The 26895-nt window shown below is 32.1% G+C and overlaps 1 protein-coding gene across 3 annotated transcripts; it reads right to left on the bottom strand.

The window, feature by feature from the left end:
* Window positions 1–9148: 9148 nt before the first annotated feature.
* On the bottom strand, window positions 9149–13817 carry LOC100803063 (E3 ubiquitin-protein ligase HAKAI homolog). 3 transcript variants are annotated; one of them, XM_006602565.4, is made up of 5 exons: window positions 13673–13780; window positions 13392–13486; window positions 12849–13195; window positions 11410–11468; window positions 9149–10331 (listed from the first exon to the last, which is right to left on the bottom strand). In XM_006602565.4, exons 3-5 carry the CDS (start codon window positions 13101–13103, stop codon window positions 9323–9325), a joined length of 1323 nt encoding a protein of 440 aa, XP_006602628.1. In that variant the 5' UTR covers window positions 13104–13195; window positions 13392–13486; window positions 13673–13780; the 3' UTR covers window positions 9149–9322. The 3 variants fall into 3 exon arrangements, with proteins under 3 accessions (XP_006602628.1, XP_006602629.1, XP_003552221.1); XM_006602566.4 differs by having other exon boundaries at window positions 13392–13427; window positions 13673–13777; XM_003552173.5 differs by lacking the exon at window positions 13392–13486 and having other exon boundaries at window positions 13673–13817.
* Between the last annotated feature and the right edge of the window lie 13078 nt (window positions 13818–26895).

The raw sequence follows: 26895 nt of genomic DNA, 5'->3' as shown, positions 1-26895 counted from the left end.
GCTGGAATGATGTACCTGAAACACTGAAGAACATGATATGGGATGACATATTGGTAAGTCCCTCATGCTGGTCATTTAATATTTGTTACACACATTCATGTTTATGCTTTTTTGTTTGACACACATGTTTTGTAGGCAAAATTCGACATCCCCGAGGGTGATAATGCCAAAAAGAAGGTGATGTCAACTGTGGCAACGCGTTGGAGGCAATTTAAGTCGGCGTTGACAACTAAATATGTGTATGGTAACACTGACGGCCAAGCAAAAGATGATCCTTTGGTTAAATATGGCATTAATGAAAAAGATTGGCCCGAGTTTGCAAAAATGAGGCAAACCCCTACCTGGCAGGTTATTTCCAGTTTTAATGTTTTGAGTATGTTACAAACTGTTAATGCTTTTCCTTGGAATAAATGTTTTGCATCATAGTTGACAAATGCTTATTTTTTGATTTCAAGGGGATACGGAAAAAGGCACAAGAAATTCAAAAGTATAATGACTCTCCGCACCTGTTGTCTAGGGGAGGCTATGAGCTGCTAGAAAAAAAATTAATGGCTGAAAAAAGGAAGATACGAGAAGAACAAGCAGCATTTACCGAGGACCCTTCATTGTACCTCCCACCATCACCAATTTCTAGACACGAGAAATGGAAGAGTGCACGCACAAAACAATATGGCCAGATGACATCTCAAGCTGCCAAAGAAATTGCTGACAAAATTGTAAGCAACTCTTATCATTAATTGTTACTGACAAACAAATCAAAGTTTTAAATGACAACTTCCTTTATGCCTTGATCTTGTTTTGTGTTATATGAACAGGACTCTTTGGAAGAGCAAAGCAGGCAGGGCAGCATTGTGCCTTCCGGACGTGACGATATTTTGAACATGGCTATTGGAAGACCGGAGCATCCTGGTCGTGTACGTGGGGCTGGGACAGGGGTTACAATTACGCAGTACTTTGGTCCATCATCGCGTCGGTCTACCAGTTCATCAAACATCACTGTAGAACAGTTGGCTAATATAATTGGTAACCTAAAAGAAGAATGGCAAAGACAGGCTGAACAAGAAAACATTAAAAGAGAGGAGGTGTGGATGAGGAGGGTTGAAGAGGAAAAACAGCGCACTATGGACACATTTAAAGGACAAATACAAGAAGCTATCAAGTTGGAGTTGTCACAAATTGTATCACAACATTCAGCCCCACTTCAGCCAAATGATATACAAGTATTAGCAGCAAGGGTAAGCACGAAGGGAAGCTGTGCAGCAGCAGAGACAAATGCATTAGCTAAAAAACCCTCTGAGTTGAATGGTGACAATGTCGGCCTGCATGTAACCGTTGAGAACTCCAACAAATTAGTGGCAGTGGGCAAACAGTGCAACAGTTTTGGCACCATCCACAACGTGCCCTATGCTGATGATGTTGTTCGCGTGAGTGTGGTGGAAGTTATTTTCGGTGACGCGGAGGTTCCAATCCCTACATCAGAAATAAAGTTTGTCAAAGAAGCTTTAGGTAGTTTTGTTCCATGGCCAACACATTTGGTCAAACCCATCTTGCCTGAGGTACGTAATAACATTAATTCCTATAATTTAAAATGGTTACTTACGTAAGTCTTTTTTAAATGTTTTGTACTCCTGTAGGAAGCAGAGAAGGATGTGAGCTCACCATTGAAGACTGTTGAGGAGGAAAAGGCAGCTGAGGTTATTGATCCATTGGGAGAGTTGGTGAAGAACTTGTTCGACATTTACCAAAGGCCTGTTGAGGTGTCATGGGATGGTGCTAAATTTGGGATCAATAATGTCAAAGATGGCTTCTTCATCACACACGCTGATGTGAGCGAGATAATATTAGGAGACAAGTGTTTAAACATCTCCATTCTACAGCTATGGCTTATGTAAGTGTATACCCATATTAGCTCAAACATTTGTACACTGTAGAATTGAGTTAGCTACCTTAAATAACCTATTAACTGTATTTTATGACACCATGAATTTTACATAGGTTTATTCATGATTGGAGTGCGAGCATTGGTTATGGACCATTGTATGGGTTCCTTGAACCTCAGTGTATCCACAATGCAAGCAGTAGACGTCAAGAGTGTGAAAATTACATTGGAAGGTGGTTGAAGGAAGCAGGAAAACAAATTTACATAGCACCTTATTTAAACCAGTAAGTTGAGCAAATAATGTTGGTCGAGTACGGTAATGTTTAACATATTGACTTAATGAAGTATCTTTACCTGTTCAGGGCCCATTGGCAGCTCGTTGTATTGTGCCCAGGCGACAATGTAGTGGTTTGGTTTTGTTCTTTGAAGAAGAAGCCGGATGCTGCCATCAAGGGTGCAGTAAACAGGTTAGTGCTGCCTCTACCGTGCCTCAATACTCCTACAGCAAACCACCAATGATCGTAATGCTTTGTTTCTATTTTGAAAATAGTGCAATGAAATTAGTCACCAAAACTGCAGAGGGAAAGCCACCTCAGCATGGGCCTCAGTGGATTGAAGCAAAGGTACATGTTTATTTAAATTCCAAATGCCATATGGATGTCATTTCTGTTTGCGTTGACTGAATTCACAACGTAATGTGTGTGCGTATGTCGTGTAGAGTCATGTTAAAACAGGAAATTACGAGTGTGGATACTATGTTATGCAATGGATATGGTGCATCGTAAGTGGTGGATTGAAGGATGACTGGATTCACGTATGTTTCTGATTATTGATTTACTTGTTAATGTAATTAGACGTCATTACTTTTTACCTGATGCTATGTCATTTACTAATAAATTCATATATACATGTGCAGTGGTTTTCTGATCGATCACCGCTAACAGAAGAGACCATGACCACACTCCGGCATAAATGGGCGGCCTATTTTATCCAAATGAAGAAATGCGAACCAAGAAAAAATTTGATAACTTAGGAACAGTTTTCGTGTAGGCCAGAATTTTATTTGTCTGCTGAGAACAGTACATTGTTTAGATAACTTGAGTTGTATATTTAATTTAATTTTCTCTCAGCTTGAACAATTTCCTATCCAGCCCTTCAATGTGGTCGTGTGCCTTGAACAGTATATTGTTTCAGTTAATGCTTGAGTTGTATACTGAATTTAATTTTCTCTCTGCTTTTTGTTTCACTTAACATTTGATAACTAACTTTTTTGCTTGTACTTAATTGTCTATCATAATATTGTCGTGTCATTAACTTTTACTGCTACATTTGCTGACTTTAAACCCAGCTAGGTAACTTACACTCAGGGTGGTGCTGACAAGGACTACAAGGAGTGTTATGAATGTGGCTGATTTAGAGGTTCAGCTCCTCCAGAGCAAGAAAGGAAGACCAAGAGAAGAAGATCTAAGATAAGGAATTCCCAGCTTTTTCATTATTAATCCTTCTGTTATTTACATAGTATTTATAGATCCTAGGAAGGAATAATTTGCTTCTAGAATTGGTATAATCCTAGGAATATTACATAACTAATTCTGTTATGGCTGCTTCCCCTCAGATATGCAGCATCAGCAGGAGGATTGTGGAAGATTGCGTGAGCTGCAAAATTCTCACTAGATTCCTTCAGACGAAATCCTTCAAATAGGTGGGCTTTTTTACCTTTCTTTTGAGTATTATTTCCTTCTGCACCCCTGTGTTTGTGAGTTCACCCTCTGTCATTGCTGTTATGTCTCTGCTGCCCTCCATTGAAGCTTCTCTGTTCATAACAAGGAGGTACCCCCACCTCCTTTGTTTAAACCTGCAGGTGACCTGAAATTACCATCAGGGTGGTGGTCACTTTGTTGTTCCTCTAAATTACCATATTTAAGTCTATGATCTATTGGGTTTGTTTGTTCTTGTTGTTGCTACAGGGGGACACATCAACCAAGCTGTGACCTTCAACAGATCTTATTACAAGGTAATCACTTCAATGAACAAATGGTTGAGTCACTAGGGATCCTTAATTAAGCTCTGTGTCTTAATTTAATGACTTTAAAATCAACAGACATTATATATCATGCATGTATCCTTCTAAGAAGCATTTTCATCTGCTTTTAGGATTTTCAAAGTACTTATATCATCTTTTTATTCCTTAATTATGTGCTCTTATCATTAAATTTGACTAATTAAATGTATATTTCTCCCGATTATTATGATCAGGTTCAAATTATAGGACAATTGTGCACGTACTATAACCTGAACAGCCATCCACAAGGCTTGGGTTAAAAATAAAACCGTGGAACCAGCACATTATTACTGCACAATTTGCTATTAAAAAAAAAAAACATTCCACGACGGTTCTAAGGAAACGACCGTCGTAGAAACGTGATGTTTCTAAGACGGACCTACAAAGCAAACCGTAGTAGTATTAATACAAGTCTACGACGGTCCATGCCATACAACCGTCGTAGAACACATTTATCTCAACGACGGTGTTGTTACGTGACCGTAGTAGTATTAACACCGTCTCTTACGACGGTCGTCCGCAACAAAACACCGTTGTAGTGATAGGACCCTTCTACGACGGTTCTGGGAAGACAACCGTCGTAGTCTGTTGTTACTTCTACGACGGTGGTGTCCCCATGCCCGTCGTAGTCTGTTGTTACTTCTACGACGGGGCTGTTGACAACCGTGTTTGAATTGTGGACCTTACTACGACGGTCCTTTGGAAACAACCGTCGTAGAACAAGATTATGTCTACGACGGTGTTGTCCTTATGGCCGTCGTAGTGTCTAGTAAGTTCTAAAGACGGGGCTAACCGACAGCCCGTCTTAGAATTCTGTAATATCTACGACGGTTTTCTATAACCGTCTTTGAAAGCCATCGAATTTATTACGTCGTCGCAGACAACGACGGTCTTCAACCGACGTAGTATACCCATTTAAATCGACGTTGAATTCTGCTTTTGTAGTAGTGCATCGAGGACAAGAGGGAGAGAGAGGAGTAAGTGCAATCTAATTCTCACGGCAAGAGAAAGAGGATGCAATATAACTAAGGGTGTGTTTGAGTGAAAGAGCTTCAAGGAGATTGTCAATGAAAGAGAAGAGAATAAGAAAGGAAAAAAGGAGTAGTTCTTGTTGTTTGCCGTAGGGAATAGAAAACAAAGGAAAGAGATTGGGGTTTTGTTGTTCAAACAAGGAAAAAGCCAAACACCAAAGTGATGGAGGTGGTACTTCTTATGCTATGCTTATGCTATGTGTGTGTCACAACTCACACTGATGAGCCAGCTTTTTTGGGTTTAGCCGTTAAGCTACACAGACTTCTCTTTCTGCACATCACACAACACAAATTCTATGTAACAAAACAAAACAGCACACTAGCATTAACATTAAACATAGGAATGTACTTACAAGTCACACAACAGAACATGTTACAATACACCTGAGAGATTGGAAATTTTGGGTTGGCATATGTATGATTAAATTTTAGGGTTTATTTATTTTATGTAATGTGGTTGAAGAATTTTAGATTGTGATTGAATTAAAAATGACTCTAAATTTAATTTTTGAAGTAATTACTAAATAAACAAGTAATGTTATTATACAATAAATGATATATTGTTGGACGATTATGTTCTTCTTTTAATAGAATATATTTTAACTTCTTCAGTTTCATGATATTATATGATAAAGTAAAATAACTACTTTATTTTATTCTTATCAATGGTTTGGTACATTAATATAATTTGAGTTACTTATATCGTTAGATATCTTATTACATATTAGTTTAGTAAGAGGGAGTTGAGTTAAAAGATCATAAGATATCATAGTGGCTTTCTGTCTCCCTTCTATCTAACCACCATCCTTATTGTTGTCATTATCATCACTATTACCACCATTAATTGTATTATCATTATCACTATGTTCACTCCCTTTAACGACATACTATTACCCTCAAACAACACATGCCCAACCTTTAATGTAACATACTTTTTTTTTCTCGAACATATGCTTTCTTCAAACTAATAACAATGCTCAAATTGAATATACCATGTTCCCATTTTATAATTTCCTTTATTACTTCAAGTTTATACATGTAACATCTTTCTTTTTATCTACTTTTTTTTCTCTTCTCCTTCTTTAACTTTCTCTTTCTTGTATAGTTCTGTCGGATATAAATTTTGTTTATATGATGTTCAAAAATTCATTTTGATTACATTTGGAAGGATGGAATTGAACATCACATACAACCTAGGAAAGATGTGGTTGTAATTTCTGCAACAATACGTTGTCTTGAATCCAAAACATTCAAAGTCTTTTTCTTGATCCTCTTCTTCTTCTTTTTCTTCTTTCTTTTTTAGCAAAAGAAACATGTTATTGATTAATTATTTTTTGAGTTTTTCAAGTGTCACATTTGTGGTCAAATTCTCCAATAATTTCATATGTATGCAAGTAATAATATCAATCATTTTATATCAAATGATTTTTCTTTATCTCATTCACTTACTATAAGTTTTTTTTCTTAAAAAAATTATCTTTGTATCTTTAAGGAAAGGAAGTCATGAGAATATATAATTTTTTAATATTTCAGGATGGTGAAAAAAATGTATGGTACTATGTTGGCAAAAGACTCTTTAATCTAAGGAGAGAAATTAGAAGATGCAAAGTAACTAAAAAATCCTCTCATATTTTATAGACTTTTTAACTTTCTACTTGTGCTTTATTTTTATTTTATTACTTTATTATTTCTTCTTAAGTGTTTTCATAGGTTAAGAAGAAAAAATCTAATGATTTTTACCTTATCTCATTCACATGCTATAATTTTTTTTTAATTACATTTTTATTATCTTTGTGTCTTTAGGGATCAAAAGTCATGAGAGTATATAATTTTTTAATGTTCGAGGAGGTAAAAAGATGTATGGTGTTGTATTGATAAAGACTCTTTGATATGAAGAGAAAAAATGAGAAGAAATGGGATAACATAGTAAAAAAATATTTTACATTTTATAGACTTTTTAATTTTTTTCTTCTTCTATATTTTCTTACTTTATTGTTTCTTCTAAGTATTTTTATAGACAAAGAAGAAAAAATATAATATTTTTTCCTTATCTCATTTATACTATAAGGTTTTTTTAATTATTTTTGTGCCTTTAGGAATCGAAAGCCACAAGAATATATATTTTTCTAATATTCGATGATGGTGAAAACATGTGTGGTGTTGTGTTGTCAAAGTCGTTGATATGAAGAGAGAATATAAAAAAAAAAGGGATAAGCAAAGTGAGAAAACCTCTTATATTTTATATACTTCTTTTTGTCTTATGTGTTATTTTTATTTACATTTCAAATTAACTTTGCCTTTTATTAATTTCCTTTTGTTTTTTACTGCTCGGATTTTCTTTCTCTAATTTTTGTGTGTATTAATGTATTTGAAGTTTGCTTGACATGAGCCTATAGGAAAGGAAAAAGAAGAAAGTAACATAATTGTGAAGAACAAGATGATATTTATCTCTCTTTTTGTCTTTGATCATATCATGTTTATAGTATTCAGTTGTACAACTTTATATTAAAATTGATTTTAGGATTTGTAGTTAGATGAAAAAAAATTGTTGAATGTTATATTTGGATCATGAACATCAAATTATGAAGAAATGACTTAATTGATAGTTGATAATGTTAGAAAATAGTTTTATTAAATTTTTGTAAGGTGTTTTAGATGAAATTTTCTTTTGCGGGAAGCTTATGAAATCAATTTATGTAACCCATTAAAATATCAATGTTCTGTTACAAAAAAAAATATGAATTTTAATATCTTTAAGCTAGTGTGTTCTTATAATGCTTCAACATAATACTATCCTTAATCTTTTTCTTCTAAAAAAATAAATAAAAAATATTAATTAATTATTTTTCATTGTCCTAGAATTTTTTTTATTTATCAAATGCTAGCGGAAAAACAAATACCATTACATATTTTTATAATTTTGGGTACAAATGTTTAAAAAATGATATCAAACTAGAAAACTATAAAATGAAACATGGTTTGAATGATTTTTTTGTTATGCAATTAGAATTAGAAAAAATGGTCAGCTAGTCCTTACTATCTACACATTTTTTTTTATATTTAATTTCTATATTTATCTATTTTTCTTATTTTTTTTTGTCACCACATATCTTACTTTGAAATATATATAAAAAATCTTTAAAATTAAAGTATATATACCCTTAGAGCAAAGATAATTAGATATCAAAATAAGAAATTTTTTTAACATGTGACATAATGATGTTATCATTTCAATATTTAACATATACATTTATTAAATATGTACCATAAATAGTTTTATCAACTTTGTATAAATAGATATATATTTATAAATATAATATATTAATTTGTCATGTTATTATAATAAATAAAGAGATAAAAAGTAAAATTATGTATACATTACAAAACATATTAAAATGACACATTATTTCAATATGCACATCAATTTGCATGTAATAAGACATAATATTTCAATATAAAAAATTTAATATGATAATGTAATAGAAATACGGACAGATACATGTGACATATCTCTCCTAGTCGGACTAAATTGAATTTATTAGCAACACAGATCGTGTTCTCTATTATAGTCAGCAAATATTTATGTATTGTAACAATGTTTTTAAATTTTAGAACATATAACGATATAATTTAGGGAAATTTTCAGGAAAAAATATTTCAGAAGTAAAAAAAAAAGGAAAAATATTTAAAGTTATAATCTCTACAAAATTAATTTAATTAAAATTAAGAAATAAACTAAACGAAAATATTTAAAACTATAAAAAAGATATGTATTACTAATATGGTTGAGTGTTTACATTGCGCAAGGGTTTCTTAAACGGAAGCTAAGATAAAAACCTGAACCGGGGAAGATAAAGTTAATGAAAGTCAAAATACGTTGCTAGGTACGGTGGTCTGCTAATTCAATTTCATTTGAACTGAAACTTCTTAGTTCTTAATGAAATGTTAATATTTTACTAATAATTTAAAAAATATAAATATCCAATTCCAAAGTTTGAAACCTTTAATTTAAAACTTTCATAAAAGCTAATTTAACTAATAAAATATTGTTTTAATAATAATTCAATGAAGAAAATAATTAATGTACCGAATATTCTCTTGGTTCCGATTCCTATTATCTTATATTGTGATTCTACTACCAAACAAGACATAAAACTTTTCATTACCTTTGGTAAATGATAATGGAAAAACTCAAAATTCGATTAAAATATACAAAATACAAATTGGCCCAAAAGTAAAGAGTCTAATCGCTGTTTAGCAATTTGAATGATGCATGAGACAAATATGGTTGCAGAAACATCCTGAACAGTAACCAAACCTAATCCAAGAAAGTAAAGATTGGAAGCCTTACTAGCCTTGGCTACCAAAGCTATCACGGGTATCATGCTGCCACCCCCCATAACTCTGACCATCATGCCCAAGCTCCCCAGAATAGTAGTTCTGTTTCCCATATGACATGTGGGATGGAGGTGGAGGTGGCGGTGGGAGGGGCATGGGCTGTGGTGCCAATATACCTTTGCCCTCCCTTGGATCCACAACCATACCACCCTGTGCTTGTTCAAAAGGCACACCACCCATTCCTGAATTCCATGGCTGGGGATAATTTCCTGGAAAATTTGGGCCATTTGGGACACCTTGCGGGAAACCCACTAATGAACTCTGGTCCCCACCTATATCAGAACCTGAGTCCTGCCTAGGCATATCATAGGGAGCACCATAAAATGGCTGAGCTCGTTCGTTTAGGTATGGGGGATAGCCAAATGTCATGGGTGGGTTCAGCATTGGGTTTGAAGTAACCAGCAAGGGAACATTGGAAGGTTGTGCAGGGTGCATTGCAGGATACTCGGGAAATGGGGCCTCTGGACCAACTGCCTGTTGTCTGTCAGCAAACTGGGAAGGATCTTGTGGGGGATGCTGCATGTCAAAAATTTGTTGATGAAAGCCCTGTTGTCCACCACCAACAGAGGCAGACATGGTATCTGAAGGGTGTTGTTGTTGACCATAATATGGTGGCTTTGGCTGCTGGGTTTGCCTTGAAGGTGGTTGCTCTCTAGGTGTCTGTCTACGAGATTTGTCTTCCAGATCATGTTGCTGGGAATTTGAACCAGGAGAAAAAACTGGTCTTTGGGGACCGCGAGCAGTGGAATCTGAAGCCGTTGATTGCCTAACACTCTGTGCCTCCGACTCATTTCCATCTTCTTTATCTGCATTGGGTCGAAGAAGGTTTCCGTGGCTGTCTTGGATATGAGATTCAAAATCAGCTTTCTTCAAGAAAGACTTGAGACAATGAGGAGCCGCACAAATGAGGATTCCTTCCATCATTTTAATTGTTTGAATCTTCTGAATTCGATCATCACACCTGTGTTCCAAGGAAACCATTTTTTACATAAACATAAGATACTATACAAGAAAGATAACTTTTATACATGATATGGAAGCTATCAATTGAAAAACAAATCCCCTTGGGTCAATAATAAAGTCTATTATGAACCAACCATCACGAAAGCTTAAGCCCCATTGGGTAAAAAAAGCACATGAACAGTTTTATACCCAACATGCCACCTCCTCACACAAAAGTCTTTGAACTTGGAGTGTAAAGTATGCACAAGCCCACCTTGACTAGTGTTAAAATTCAATTTTTTATTCAAATAATGGAGCAGTAAGAATCAAACTCTAAAGGTCATAGAGTTGGCAACACCATGCCATTAACTAAATATCCCAAAAGCTTACAGTGTTGGATGAAAGCTCATGAATAGCTTTATCTAGCAGGAGACATACCTCAGTCTTCAAGTTCCCAAAACACAAGTGAAACAGTATAGATGAATAAATAAAGACACTCGGAGACCTTTTGGATGCTTATGTAAATACTTATAGCATCTCTGCTATTCCAAAAGTATTGCTACAAACTGCTTGCATGCACATCATCCAAACCTATTTAAGCTGGCCGAGTTTGAATTATGTGCAGCTGCCCCCACATAAATGTACAAATGAAAATAAGCCCACCCACCCACCCCATATTAAGTGCAAATGATGTGTAAGCAAGAGGTGTTTACAAATATTTAAGAATGAATTTTTAATTCTAAAATCAGACTTTCATATAACTAAAAAGTAATATCAAATTCAATGAAAATCAAGTAAAAAGAATAGGTTTAATGCAGCCCTTTAGAAATATAAATTCACAATGCACCTCTTGCTTGAAAATTGAAAGACATATGCGTTACAACTTCAACTTAGTTAATACGAGAAAGACATTGAGTTAGGATGAAACCACTCCTATAGTAAGCACTAAGCAGACATTAGGATCCAAAGTGAAGTCCTATATGAACCCAGACAATTAGTTAAAATTTAAAACATACAGCTAGTACTAAGCAAACATTATGATCCAAAAGCCACTGGTGTTCTTTGATTTACAGTGTGAAGATAAGAAATAGCCTTACAGGTAGCACATTGAATCACTTCTAGCACAATCCAGACAAAAGGCATGCTCACAAGGGATCTGCAAGACCATAAAATTTACTGTAAGCAAACCTAAAGATATATTTAACTGGTTCTAGTCTAGCACATTTTCAGTGGTTAAAATGACTAGGGAGGTAAAAATTAGAAAAAATCTCATACCACAAGTTTCTAAGTATTTGGATGAACATTACAAAATTATGGAGAAACTAATGAACATGTCACACAAAGCATACAAGTTGGGTAGTTAAAACATAAAATGGAGAAAGACATTGAAAGTAATTTGTGACTGCAAAGTACCTACCAAGTTCAAAGGAAAGTGTTATCATAATGCTATATGACTAGCTATATTTTATGGCAGTGAAAGTTGGCCTTTGAAGCAACAAGAGGAAAAAGTAAAAGTAGCAAAAATGATAATGTTAAGATTAATGAATTGCCACACAAGAAAGGACAAAGTTTGGAATGATTGTAAACGAGAAGATATTGATATGTCCGACAACTATCAAGGAAAATATAACAGAAAATTAGTTGATGTACTTTGGACATGTGCAAAGAAAACTACTGGAGACATTAGTGAAGAGAGCAGTAAATTGTATGTTTTTTTATCTCTATGAAAGGGGTAGAGGGAGACCAAGGACATTGGAGGAAATTATTAAAAGGGATATCATGGGGAATAATACCTCAATAACATTGTGTTGGTGTGATTCATGTAGTAAACCCCCCCAGTAGGATAAGACTGTTGGTTTTATAGCACAATTTTAGTGAGAAAAAGACACTATCCAAATTTAAGCATGACAGCCATGTAACTAAACAAGTCTGCCTCTGAAAGCATGTTTTACATCTAGAACCCTAAAATGCAAACATATTACATAGGAAAAAATGTATTTGGATGCATTTCAGCATTTATAAGATATCTTTTGGTTATTTTCAAGCGATTCCAGAAAAAAATGCAATGACATCAATTAATAACCAGAGTGCCATGAAGAAATGCTAAAGAATAAAACCAAAAGCACGTTATAGGAATGTACTAAGAGGTGGATGATACCCCTATATAGAAAAGAAAACAAGAAGCCCACCCGAATCATAGCAATATAATACAACTTATATTCACATAAAGATCTGGTAAAACAATTACATGTATATGAAAAAGAAATGAGTTTCCCCTTAATAACCATTCAGTATTTCAGCTAGCATACTCTTGAATAATTTTCTTTTCTCTTTCTTGCATTATATTTTTAAAAGAAGACACAGGCTAAGACTACACCAAAAATATATATATTTAAAAAAAAAAAACACTTTTGAAACAAATCCCAAACGAAAAAATCCAAATTGGAACCAAACAGATTAGATCCTATCATGATCAAAGGCACCTAATAAGCAGAAATCTCAATTGAAAAGCATGCTACCACACATAAGTAGTTACCAGGCGTCCATAAATGGCAATCGGGAAATCACAGCGAACACAGAAATGGACTCGCTCGCCAAGCTGGCGGCGGGACCTACGGCCCAAAGTCTTAACAAGGGAGGCAGTAGTGGCCGCACCAATGCCCTTTGCAACAGGAAGATCAGCAAGGACCAGATGGTCAGGGCACGCAACTGTAACAGTCTCAACCGGCGACAGCTTCACCCCTGCCGACCCTTCTGATGCAGGAGCCTTACTAAGCCGAATCTGAAGCATGTTTCAATCAAACTTCTTTCCGCAATCCCAAAACTTTTCAAACCACTGCTCCAAATTGGGTATAGGGTTATCACAAAATATGTCTCCACCTCCTTTAACAAATCAATAATAATAAAAAAAAAATCAGATGTATGATAAAGGAAATGGTGAATAACAAATAAGTGAAACATATATCTAGAGACAACAATTAATGGGAAAAAAGGAGAGCAAGTTATTAGCATTCCCTGTGTACTGCTTAAGCTTTATATAAACTTGAGATATATGATTTTAATCAATTTAAAGACATACCTAAGTCCCGAAAGAACCCAGAGGCACGCAAATTATCTGAAATGGATTAAAATACGATATACAAGAATGCCATGAATTTGTGGGGCATATTGAATCTGGCGTTAGCAAAATCAGAGGTATTTGAGCTCAAACAGGTTCAAATTAAGGAATGAAAGTTATGAGACACTGTTAAACCCTATTTTTAAAAGAAAATAAAACAGGGGATTTTCAAACGGTAAGGAGTTTGATTGAGGAAGAAATTTGAGAATAAAAACTAAGAAGTATGGATTGAAGAAACTTACTCGCAGGTGACGAATCTAGAAACTTTCAGTCTTGGATTTGCGTCGTTCTGTGTTCTTCGTTCGTTCGCGACGCAGGGGCGCTCCAATGAACAGAACTGCTTTCTGCGATACAGAAAATATATTCAAGTGTTTTTTTTTTTTTTATAAACAGAGTTGACAAATAAATATTTTAAAATTAGTCTTTTCTACAGGAAAATGTTTTTTGTATAATTAAAATTTAGAATTAATAAATGTTTTAAGTATATAAATATAAATTTTGTTATAGTTAAAAAAATATAATAAGTAAACATTTTTTAAGATATAAGTTATATTTTAAATTTCTAATAAATAAATTAAATTGTAATATAAAATTATTTTTAATTATCAATAAATTTTTAAAACAAATCATTCAAATTCAGTTTGGAGATAAAGATAACAAAATAATAAATTAAAAGATCCCTATGGTTATAGAAAAAAAAAAACCCTTTTGCTTACAAGAGTTATGTTTCTAATTTTTTTTCTCTAAAGATTCTTATATTTTTGCTATTATTACCTTTTACTAAATTACGAGGGTTCATTTAAAAATATAAAAAAAAATAAAAATACATAATAAATTTTAGGATAAAATATGTTTTAATTTTACATAAGTAATTATTTTTATTTATCTTCATGGTAAAAATTGTTAGTGAGAAGTGATGTAAATTATTTATTTTCCAAAGTTCAAGATCAAATTAACCAAAACTAAAGTATAGAGATTAAAAATACAGTGATTGAAAATATATTTTATCCTAAAATTAAATATATTTTTAGTTTGTATATTTTGATTTAAAAAATGGTATTAGTCTTAATACTTTAACATTGGTCAATTTGATCTTTCAATTTTAGTTAATAGAGATTTTTTTCATATTTTCTTGAATCCGATTTTCATTGTGAAAAGAAAAAAAAATATTACTTTTGTAAAGATGAAGAATCAAATTGATCAAAATTTATTTTTGAAGATTAAAATTAAATTTCACTAAAAATATATTTTATCCAAAAATAAAATTTTATAACTTGTTAAATTAAAAGGTGACTTTTTGTCCACTTTACACTACAAATTGGAAAGTCAAATTATTTTTATCATTTTCTCTTTCTTTGGGACGTTATTACTCCTCCTATGTCTTTCTTTTTTCATCAATTAAACCTTTTTATAGTAACACCTTTTTGTTTATTCAATAAATCGACACAGGAAAAGAGGAAAATGAAAAAAATATGAGACCTTGCAAATTTTCCATTGGATTTTTCTTTTGACTAAGCAATGTAATGATGGTGAATCAATTCATAATTTTCTATATGCTGGACTATGACTGGAGGAGTCTTGGACTATTGTCGAGGGGTATTAGCCAAGTACTAAGGTTGTCTAGCCATGGTCGATGAGGTATTCAACCATGACTGAGGAGTGTCAACCATAGTCAAGAATATGACTATGACCTAGGGGGGGTTTTGGCCACGGATGAAGGGTTATCCGACCATGAATGAGGAATGTCAACCTATAGTCAAGCGGTGTGATTATAGCATTTTCCTGCCATGGTGAGGTATTAAGTCTTGGGGTGCTAATTTGCAATATAACCAAGGGGTATCTGACCATATATGTACACAAACAAAATCAACCATGTTAAAAAAAATTAAAGCTCGTATTGTTAAGACATGCTCATGATACAATGGAAACCACTACAAATTAGAGTGGTAAAATTGAAAGATCTTGTTCTCGCATAATTTATATTCAAAACAAATTTTATATTTAGAGGGGCAAAAATCGGAAAAGAAGGCAAAGTCGAGTGTAAGATTGAATTCGCTTTTGTAGATAGATCAATTTTTGTTTGGCCTTAGTTGAAAATCAAACAAAATAATACTCAAAATTAAATTCACATTATAAAGGATACTTTAATAAATTTTACATTGTCATGTCTAATACCTACACATATCAAATATAGTATAAAATTTCTTGGGTTGTGCATTAATTACCAAACTACAAACAAAACAAAAAGTTGTGTGATTTAATTGTTTAGGGTATCTTGTATTTTATTGTGTATCAAATGGACCTTAATAGTCTTTAGTGGACCCTAGCTAAAAGGCATTTTATAATTCTTATATTTTTTTTAGGTCCTTGGTTAGAAATTAGAAATCATGGGTATCTTTCAATTCATTGGGTTAGACATGAATCCACTCGCGGTCTGTGACTGCTACTAACCTAAGAAAATTTTGCACACAATGAGAATCAAATATGAGTTTTTCCGCTACATAAATACTTCCATTACATGAAAATCTTACACTATTGCGTCAATCCTATGAGATTTTATAGTCTTTATATTACCTTACTTTAAAATTACTTTCAAATGGTTATGCTTTTTAGCTGGTCAAAATATGGATTTTTTATTTTAAAAGTTTTTCTCCATCTCCTACACACCAAATTAAGAAGGAATATAAACCAAACTAGGTAATGGAATGGGACACCCCTTTCAATCTTGATCTAGTCTTATTTTTATAAAACAAGCAACTAACCAACTTTCTCATCTACTCCATTCCTTTTACCTCCACCATCTACTATCAATCTAAACATAGTTCCAATGTTAGAGAAAATAAATAAAAATGAAATTTTCAATTAAATCTATACACAAATAAAAAACAATTAATTTAATATTGTAAAGATAATAAAATAAAATGATAGTATGAATACTTATTAATTCACAGGATAACTATAAGGAAAATTTTGAGTCTTTTTTTAATAAAATAACATTATCTAAAGATTTGTTTATAATAAAATATCAATTATCTATATATAAGGTGAATTTTAATATTGATTATTAGTATTATTTAAAAGTTATCAATCTACATGAATTTTTAGAAGACCCACATGAATCAATGTTACTTTTAATTTAAAAAAAAATGATAAAATATGTTTTTTTGGCATCATAAATATGAAATTGTTTGGAATTTATTCTTGAAAACATTTTGGTTTGTTTTTTGTTCTTGCAAAATTTAAAGTCGTTACTTTTTTGTTCGAATGTAGGTTTGGATAAATCTAAACCTACGTATCTAGTGATTATACATATAAGTTGGTCCATTAACCAATTGGACACTGACATGTGTTAAAACCTAACCCTCTTTCTATCCAATCCCTAGTTCGATTCAATCCTAAACTCTCTTTTCAATCTATGGACACTGAGGCGAAGACAACTAGCAAGCGTCGCCATCAGAGCCGATGGCACCCAATATCAAAGTAGTGATGTTGTTGTCGGGTTCGACCTAATAGAAGGTGGCATGGGCCTTGGCTTCGAGGTCGAGGAGAGTGTCAATGTTGGCATATGATTCAGTCTTCCTCTGCGCGTGAATTTTCTCATACCATATTTATCGTCACACCCTCCCACCATCAACATCACATCATCATGACACGCCACCTACCTGATCACCTTTGTTGTCATGCCACCACTAGTTGTGCAATTATGCCACCACCCTAAGACCCAGAAGTGCACACAATCACCTCTGGTCCAGTCTACGTTGCTCATGCACCTTTGCGCCATCACCATTGTGCCACCACACAAGCCTTATGCTACTACCTACCTCTATCAACAACCCAGATTCGCATCACCCATGTCCAAATCGAACCCAAACACCACACTTATCATTATTTAGACCGCATTTCTCTAAGATTTTGAAACTATTTGTTTGATCTAATCTCTAATTTTTTATTTGTGTTTGGGATTGTTGTAGGCTTCTTGATCTAGATTGATTTCAAGGAAGAAGTGTTTGATTCTTTATTTGTTTTTTTAATGATTTGTGATAGTTTTTAACCTCCAATTTTTTTTGATGTTTTTTTTTTAAATTATTCAATTTGTGCAATTTTTAACCCCCAAAATTGTAATTTAAAATTAAAAAAATTATGTAGATTCAAATCAGCTATAGGCCAAAAATTAAGACACACATTTTGATTTTACGAGGATGAAAAAACAACCCAATAATTTGCAGGGACGAATTTCAAATATTTTCACATTTATTAGGACAAAAATTATTTTAGTCAAAAATAAAAGTACAAATATTACCATCGTGCCAAGGGTAGGGAACAAAATCAAACCCACCATAACCCGATAAAACCAAAGCCTGATTTTGATTGAATGGATAATTTTGGAAAGATGAATGGATTATTCAGGTGAAAAGATCAGTTTGAGATAGGTTATCATGGTTGGATACATGTTTAAAATTTATCCACCCATTATACCCGAAACCGATTGACTACAACATTTAATAAGGAAAATTCTTAGTATACAAGCTTTCTTATGTAAGTTTTTGTTAACCTAGAAAATTAGCCCAGCTCTGTGTGTGTTCTTTCTTCTCTTCACCCCAAACCATAGAACGACATCACTTTCTTCTCCATCTTTAATCTCTTGCTCTCTCACAAAACTCAAGGCCCACAATCGTAACGACACACCCTTCATCTCTAACAAGTCAATCAACTCACAACTTTCAATCAAAGCTTTGTTACCATTATTTTCTCTTGTCTCCATACTACCATTTTCATTCAACACTTCTTTTAACTTATATTCTCATCATGATTTTTGCAGAGTGACCAATGGGTTTGTATCTTTTGTGGTTTTCTTAGGATTCAATTTTTGTAAATATGTAATTGTATGACTAAATCATATTTTTATTTGATCTATCATGTTTTAGAAGTAAATCAAACAAGGAGTTAAGTTAAGATATTTTTTCCAGAATATTAAAAAAAAATACCAAAATATACAACCTCTCCCATTATTTACCCCAATATACAACTTTACTATTCACAGTGTAAATTCAGGTTGGAGGAACCCGAATTTACACTGTGATTTAAAAAAAATGTAATTTTGTGTTGAGAATTCGGATCCCCCAAACCCGAATTCTCAACATGGTTTTTTTATTTTATTTTTAGAAATATATATAGATAAAGAAAAATGATAGAATTGAAGAAAATTATGAAGTTGAATAAAATTAGTTAAAAATATTATAGTGTAAATATTATGAAGTGACATACATTGATAGTGAAATAAAATTAATTTGCTTGACTTGAATTTTCGGGACGGTGGAGATACTTATTTTTTGAATGACAAACTAACCTGCAGATGGAACACCATTTTGGTTTACCACTTTCTCTCTGGTCCATATTTGTTCGAATTCTTGTAGATTTTGGTCGACCTTTTTTTGTTTCTTTTCATGACTAGATTGACACATAATTGTGGTCCTTCATATGGTGGCTAGTAATCATGATAACACATGTCTGTTAACGGGACTTTGTAGACAATTGACACGTAGTCCAATGTGTACACTAGACTAATGTATTGCAAGTAATCTATATTGATGTGCTTACATGCAACAATGACATGTGCAGATGGAAAATTTTTCATTAAGTTAACCTAAAGCCTCAATTAGTCGTTTGATGTTCATCATCATTTTCGTGGGAGATAACTTAAGGATTTGTAATGTGTTATTTTTTTAGGTTCCATTTTATTAAAATATGTATTTGTATGACTAAAATTCATATTTTTGTTTGATTATTCGGGTGTCAGAGGTAAATTTAGCAACAATGCCTAAAGTAAGAAGTTAAGCTCAATAAAGCACTTTAAAGCAAGTAAAATTGGTTTTTGTATCATAAAGGTGTTAGTTTTCCATGTTTTAACACTCGCCCCCTCCTGGGATCCTTCCAAACCTATAATTTTTGCTACCAAAAAATGCTTTTTTTATTTACTAATATGTATCATTTATGATGAACTTGCTACATGAATCACTAAACTACGAATAAGTGTTGCATTATAATTTTATGTGTGTTTGAACTTTAACTTATTAGCTCTTGATTTTAATCTTATGGTAGTTGAAGTTATGTTAAATAGGTGATTTTGTTATTGCAACAAGCATTACGAGAGAAAAAAACAAATGTGAACACAAGAACAAGATTGGCTACAATGTGTTGGTTAAGGTGATTATTGGTGATCTACAATTTACTTTCTTTTGCTTGTTTTTACTCATAGTAATGCATTTGTTGAGTATGGTGATAAATCCTCAAGATAGATACTTTAAGGTGTGCATCTATAACTCAGTAGTTACGCATTAAAACTTACATTTGAGCTCCTTAACGTGTATTGGGTTTGAAGGTTGTCTTATAACTTTGAATGCTTTATAAATTGCATAGAGAGGGGGCTTTGAACCTAAAAGTGACCAGTAAGGGTTTGTTGATTTGTTTTATTTGTCTGAATTTTATTTGTTTTTTTATAAAATAATTATTTTAGAAGAGATAAAGATGAATAAAAAGGCAAATTAAGAATAAGATATGTTCTTTAAAGTACTTGAAAACTAAAAGGTTGTTGGTTATGTTAAACATTGATTATTGTTTATTGCACTTGATCATAAAAATAGAATTTTTTGGAATTGAATATTGGGGTAGTGTAATAAACACTAATAAATGTTTAACACAACTAACAACTTTTTAGTTTTTAGCTACTTCTAAGAATATATGTTTATTTTTTTATTTTTCTATTCTTCTTTATTTCTTCTAAAACAATTTTTTTCCTTTATCAAAAGAAAACAAAAAAACAAACCAACCAACCTTTATACTAACCATTTTTAGATTTGATGTTCCCTCTCATGCAGTTCCTAAAGCATTTTAGAGCAATTAGAAATCTTTAAACCCTATACACATTAAGTAACTAAAGTATAAGTTTTTAATCCATAAGTGTTGAGATATAGATGCACAACAGAAAGTGTGTCTTGAAAAATTTATTGTCAAACTCAACAAAAGCACTACTCTAAGAGCAAAGTAAAAGAAAACAAATCATAAATCACTAATAATCTCATTAACTAGCACATTGTGGTCAATCTTGCTCTTGAGTTCACATTTGTTCTTCCTCTTGTGATACTTGTTGTACTAAAAGAATAACCTTTTAACATGACTTCAACTACCACAACATATAAATAAAAAGTTGATAAACTAAAGTTCAAACAAGCATAATATCGTCACACAATACATATTTGAAGTTTAGTGACTTACGTAGAAAGTTACTCATAAAAGATACACATTAATAATTTGTTTTATAGGTTGATAGTAAAAATGACAGGTTTGGAAGGATCACAAGAAAAGACACATGTTAAAACATGAAAAAATTACACCTTTATGGTACATAAGCTAATTTCACTTGCTTTAAAGTTATGTTGAGATTAACTCCTTGCTCTAAATCATTGTACATTTATTTATTTATAGTCCTTCAAAGTATGTTATTTTTTTTACTTTTAGTTTCTATATTTTTTTAGTCTTTGTAAATATGTCACTTTTTTATTTTAGTCTCTACATATATGCAACTTTTTGATTTAATCATTATAAATGTTACTTTTGTCATTTACTAACTTGACACTTTTAATGATGTCAATCATTTGTTAACGTGACACTTAATGACATCATTATTTAATGATGCGACATGTGATGACATCATCATCATTACACTTAATGAAACAAACTAATAGTTTGAAAAAAGAAAAAAAATAAAAAAAATTAATAGGGATCAAAACCAATTTTTTTTAATAAGGACTAAGACTAAAAAACCTTTATTTTAAAAGAACTAAAAAATATTATTTAAGTATTAATTTATTGTTCTCAATAATAAGTCTTGGGCAAGTCATTAAAATAAGGATGTTTCAAAGATTTATTTGCAAAACCTTACTTTGTCTCAAAATCAATTACAAGTTTACATGTGATTGTATTTAGTTTTTCCATTACAAGTTAGCTAATAAATAACTTGGGCATAAGGTGCTATTTTGGAGTTATAAATCCTAGGCTTATATATGATGTTTATATATTAGCATGTGTTATTCTATGGGTGTAATGTTTTACTTTATGTAGTTCTCTGTAAAAATAGAGTGGATAACTTGAGTTTTCTTGTTTTTTTTTTCCTTAACAATGATGATATAACTTGGAAGGGACAAAGGGATTCTAATGTACAAGCTTGATCTTGTTCTTTCATCTCATAGTCAACTGTTTTGCTCTCTTTCCTGTGGATGTAGGTCTTTAAGATTAAATCACATATATCTTATGTTCACCTTCTTTCTTTCTCTTCTTTAATTTGCTTTGAATTACTTTATCTCACTACTAAAAAAAAATTTTCAACAATGGTTTTGTGAGATTTTTTATGACAATTTTAAATCACTATTGTAGCAGTCGTTGTGGAAATTAAAGACTTTTCACAACGGTTTCCAAATCATTTTAGATGAGTGCAATTTCTAAGATAATTTTGTCTTGAAACCATTTTAGAATGTTTATTTTATAAAAAAATTAAAAATTGAGAATTCTAAGATGGTTTTTTCAAAAATCATCTTAGAAAGTAGACTTCTAAGATGAGTTTTGGAAGAACCGTCTTAAAATATATTTTTTAAAATTTTATTTTTGTTGAGGATTCTAAAACAGTTTTCTCAAAAACTATCTTAGAAAGTAGAATTTTTAAGATGAATTTTTAGAGAACCATTTTAGAATGTCGTGTTTTTTTGTTTTTTTTTATTTGAGTATTCTGAGATGGTTTTTCCAAAAACCATCTTAGAAAATAAAATTTTTAAGACGATTTTTCAAAGAACTATCTAAAAATGTCTTTTTTTAAAAAAAATAAAAAAAAATGAATTATCAGATCATGAAAAACACATAATATTTACAATGTAAATTAAAGTGCAGTGTAACTTCACTAACTTGGATAAGCCAAATGTTAAATTATAGTAATTCATTAAGTGGCTAATAAGCATATTATTATTAAAAAATTGTATAGATATAATAAGAATATTAAATATATTATTATTTTTTATTTTTAGAACAAGAAATAAAATAAAAATAAGATGATATTTGTAATTATAAGGAAAAAAATAAAAAGTACTTCCCGTGAAAGTGGAATGCATTGCAGAAAGAAGAATTAATGACTAGTAGTTAATAAAAATATAAGGCATAAATTCACTTAATTCGCCCAATGGTAAAACATATATTATTCATGTCATTCAACTGCACATTTATGCACTTTTTCCCCTATTTCTATACTTTTATTATTTGATCATCTTAATCATCAATTTATGTAAAACTTGAAGAAATTTATTTTCAGTTAAATCTAACAAAAAGTTAAACATGGTGGCAAATTGAAAACAAGCTTCATTAGCAAAGAATGATTATTTATTAGAATTATTTTTGCATTCAAGCATGCTTCCCTATAGCAAAACTCACCAAATAACTCCTCATCCAAAACCATTACAAGGGCATGGGCAAACTTCTGCAAACTTTTTAGCATCATAGTTTGCAGCATCATTGGAGTGGACTCTTCGAGATTTTAAATCATCGTAATTATCTACATCATACACATTTTAATAATGTGATATAGGTGATATCAAATGTTTTATTATCCGAAAAAAACAAGCATATAAAAGGTGCTTGAAAGTATACCATAAACTAAAAACAAACTGTTCATCATACTTGAAAAGTAAATCATAATTAGTTGCTAATATATTTCACAAGAAATGACACAACTATCTACCAGAAGCAAAGCCAAATTATAGAAATAAAAAAAAATAAATCCTGATATTCATCGATCAAGAATAATAATGTAAGAATTGTCAATACCTTTCCATTTTATTTGAGATAAAGATCATAAAATCACTCACCAATACAAAGTCCTTGGAGGGTCCACTTTTAGAAAAAAAAAGTGTGTAGCAAGATGGGAAAAGAGAGAAAAGTCAAGACAATTTCACCTCAAACCATGGCACATGTGGTGATGTTAGTTTATAAGATTGCTATCCATAAGTTCCCGATTATAAATTAACTTAAAAAATTTACCACATTGCACAACTTTTTAATATATCATAATATCATATGATTAAGAACATCATGTGGCATGAAAGTAAAAATTAATGTGTTAACTAAGGGAGAAAAGTAGTGCATTACATCTAGCATGTAGGATCACTCAGTATATGCCACCATGAGTCTGGGTTACTCCACCCTCATTTGTATGATCTTGAATTCCCTCCCCCTATTGGCATCAGTTAACAATATTTCAGCATGCAAAAGATATAAGTATAAAAAAGCTTATAGAAGAATCAAATTCTTGAAATTCCTCAACCTTAATATAATAAAGCCCACATGATCTTGCCAGTAGTAAAAAATTGCATAATGCTAATCCATAGTGAATATATTAGTAACAACATGGTATACAACTTCATTCATTGAAAAATGCAGCATTGATGCATCATGTATTCAAGATCCAGGAAATTTACTTTATATGAATAAGTTATTAAACATCTTAATTTGAAATAATGAAAGTTATGATAAACAAGCTACTTCTGGCAGCAGAAATTCTTGGATTTGTATTATTCAGGGCATAAAATACAAGCTACAACTTCTAACTCATTGTGAACAAAAAAACCTCAAAATTAGTCTACTTTTACCATCAAAGAGCATTAAGCTACAATGTTTAGAGTTTTTACCTTGCCACAAGTGAGCCAACAAGCTACACGACACTGAAGTTTGAGCCCTAGCACAATTCAACAATATAATAAGAACTTGAAATACCAAATAATTTTGTCGGTTCCATTATTACTTTGAATGTTAATTAAAGCAAATCAATTAGAATTCTGAACATGGTATTCACAAGCTATTAAGTGCTTAAGAAATCATAGATACCTAAAAGATTATGATATAGTAAGGGCTGCAAGACCATTGCCAGCGCATTGTTGAGTGATTGTGTTCACAGAAAAAGGGGGCACTTGGTGCTGTTGTACCCCCAATGCTCTTTGAGGCCTATAGGTACGTTACTTAGAAAAAAAATAAAAACCAGATTCATCAATTTTTTTAAACCAATCATTTCATGATAATGAAACCCAATAAATAAAAATGGAAAACGATTGATCTTGGTAGGAGACTCCTTCCTTGAAAGCTCTTAAACATATATATACCAACCATAATAATCAATCAACCTAAAATAATAAATATTATTTCTTCAATCTTAATTTCATAGGAATTTCAATCATAACATACTACAGGAAATGCAACAAAAAAAGAAAAAAAAGAAAAAAGAAAAACACTATATCTCCTCAATTTCTTCTGCCAACTTTTTTTTTCACTTTCGTTATGAGCCTCACGTTTTTCCAATTCAACTTTCCATAACTGGAGCTCATTTTTGTGAGATTCTAGTTGCAATTTGACCTTTTTATGATTAGTAAAAATGCTTTGGAAGCGATCCCTGACACTTGACTGTATTTTCTATATCTTTGAAGACAAGGAATCATATCATAAACACAATTTTGTTACAACAGATCAACAACATTTTAAAATAATAGTCAATTGTTAAGATATAAAATTGGATTACAACACAATATTTGGTCCTAAGACTCAATAAATATTGATACCAAATAGGAACATAAACAGACTTGTGTTGGTATGAGAGCCACAATTTCAACATAATTGAGACTTAAACCATGAGCAAGGCGTTTCTATGCAAGGTAGCCAACATTGTGCATGTCTAGTTTCTTGATCTCCTTAAGACTCAATTTCATTTTTCAACCCAAGGAATACGAAAAAAGAGAAAATTTTCTGAATGCATAATTAATATCATCATAAACTTGAAGAAACATGATCAAAGAAAAAAAAACAACACAAAATTTATGGTTCTTACAATAGAGAATTGAGAAATTTCACATTAAAAACCACCAAACGACGTTGTTGCTGCAGAAGCTCTTGTGTCGATGAAGAGGACGTTCCACCAAATGCCATCGTTGAAGTTGGGGATGCCACTCCAAATGACATCGTTGAAGCTGAGGACGTTGCAGCAAATGGCATCGCTGAAGCAGTAGACGCTCCTTTGAACATAGTCGTGGATGTTGTTGTGGCCATTGAGGAAGCTACGACAAACAATGTCATAGGAGTTGAGGGCGCTGCGCCAAACAACGTTGTCATGGTAGAGGGCGTTCCACCAAAAGGCGACACGGCAGAGGACACTACTACCCAAAACGATGTCGTCATTGTGGAAGAGGAAGAAACACTAAACGACGCTACTGTAACACTGAAAATTGAAGAACCAGTGCGGGAAAGGAAGAAGAGGCCAATGAGAAGGAAGGTGCGAAGGAAGAAGAAGTGAAGGAGAAAGAGAAAGGGATGGAGAAAATGACGCGACAGATGTAGGGTTTGTGGAGAAGAGGGCATGCACGGGTGAGTTAGGGATTTGAAAGGTGACGTAGTGAAAATTTTGTAATTAGAGGGAATGAAAACCACGACGGTTTTACGTAAAATCATTGTGGTTTTCATTCCCTCTAATTACAAAATTGCCACCACGTGACATTCTAAGTCGGTTCCGCATAACCGTCTCAGAATGTGCATCATTAAAAATATATTTTTTTTAGTAGTGTCTTCATGGTTTTGTTATTTTTGTTGCTTTGTGTGTGTTTTGTTGGTTTTCATAATAGTTGCAAGTTAAGAAATTTGATTGCAAGAAGTTGCTTAAGCAAACTTGGCTTTTAAAGATCATTTCAAACTAGTACAATTAATTAAAAAAAGTCTTATTCTTAAAGATTTCTCAAGTTATGGACCAAGTTTTGCATCAGAAAGTTCAAAGCGTACTCTCTTGGAGATCAAATTACTTGACTAAAATTTATAACTTTCTCTTGAAGATATTGTGATGATGAGAGACCATAAATCTAACAAAGCTCAAACATCCTTGAAATTGTTTGGGACATTCTTAAGAATAGAGGGTTTGTATAAAAAAGTTAAAAAGTTAACTTCTCACATACAATTTCAGAAACAAAGATTGTCAATTCTTAATTTTCAAGAAAATTGAAGAAATATTTTCAAGAAGAGCTGCAATGCAACCTAATGTGATGTTCACTAGAAGACAAATTGAAGAAATATTTAAAGATTTTATTTTTCTATTTAAGTTTCAGTTTATAGAAAATCAATCGTCAAATCTTAGAAACTGTTTCTAAAGTTTTGTTTTAGAATGTTCACAAAAGTATATACAACCATCAAACTTTTTCTACGTTGTAAAAAAAGAACAACTTTTTGCATATAGTTTATTGACATTTCTAATGGCTAATAATTACAAAACACAATTTGCAGTAGTGTATTGAAGAACAATCATGTCAAAGTGTTGTTATTCTACATTTTCTTATTTCTAATTAAACATTTACTTTATAACCCATCTTTTTTGATATTCCGTTGTAATCTCATTTGGATT

Source organism: Glycine max, chromosome 18 (genome assembly GCF_000004515.6).
Source record: "Glycine max cultivar Williams 82 chromosome 18, Glycine_max_v4.0, whole genome shotgun sequence".
In the NCBI taxonomy this organism is placed as follows: domain Eukaryota; kingdom Viridiplantae; phylum Streptophyta; class Magnoliopsida; order Fabales; family Fabaceae; genus Glycine; species Glycine max.
The sequence above is the reverse complement of the archived record's forward strand: the minus strand, read 5'-3'. Positions and strand labels throughout refer to the sequence as shown.

Bases quoted from the DNA above. Each gene is read 5' to 3' on its own strand.
- LOC100803063 (XM_003552173.5), bottom strand. From the start codon at position 13,103: ATGCTTCAGATTCGGCTTAGTAAGGCTCCTGCATCAGAAGGGTCGGCA. The intron at 11,469-12,848 runs GTAACTACTTAT...ATGGTCTTGCAG, and splicing joins TTGCCATTTATGGACGCCTG to ATCCCTTGTGAGCATGCCTT. The intron at 10,332-11,409 runs GTAAGGCTATTT...CTTGGAACACAG, and splicing joins AGTGATTCAATGTGCTACCT to GTGTGATGATCGAATTCAGA.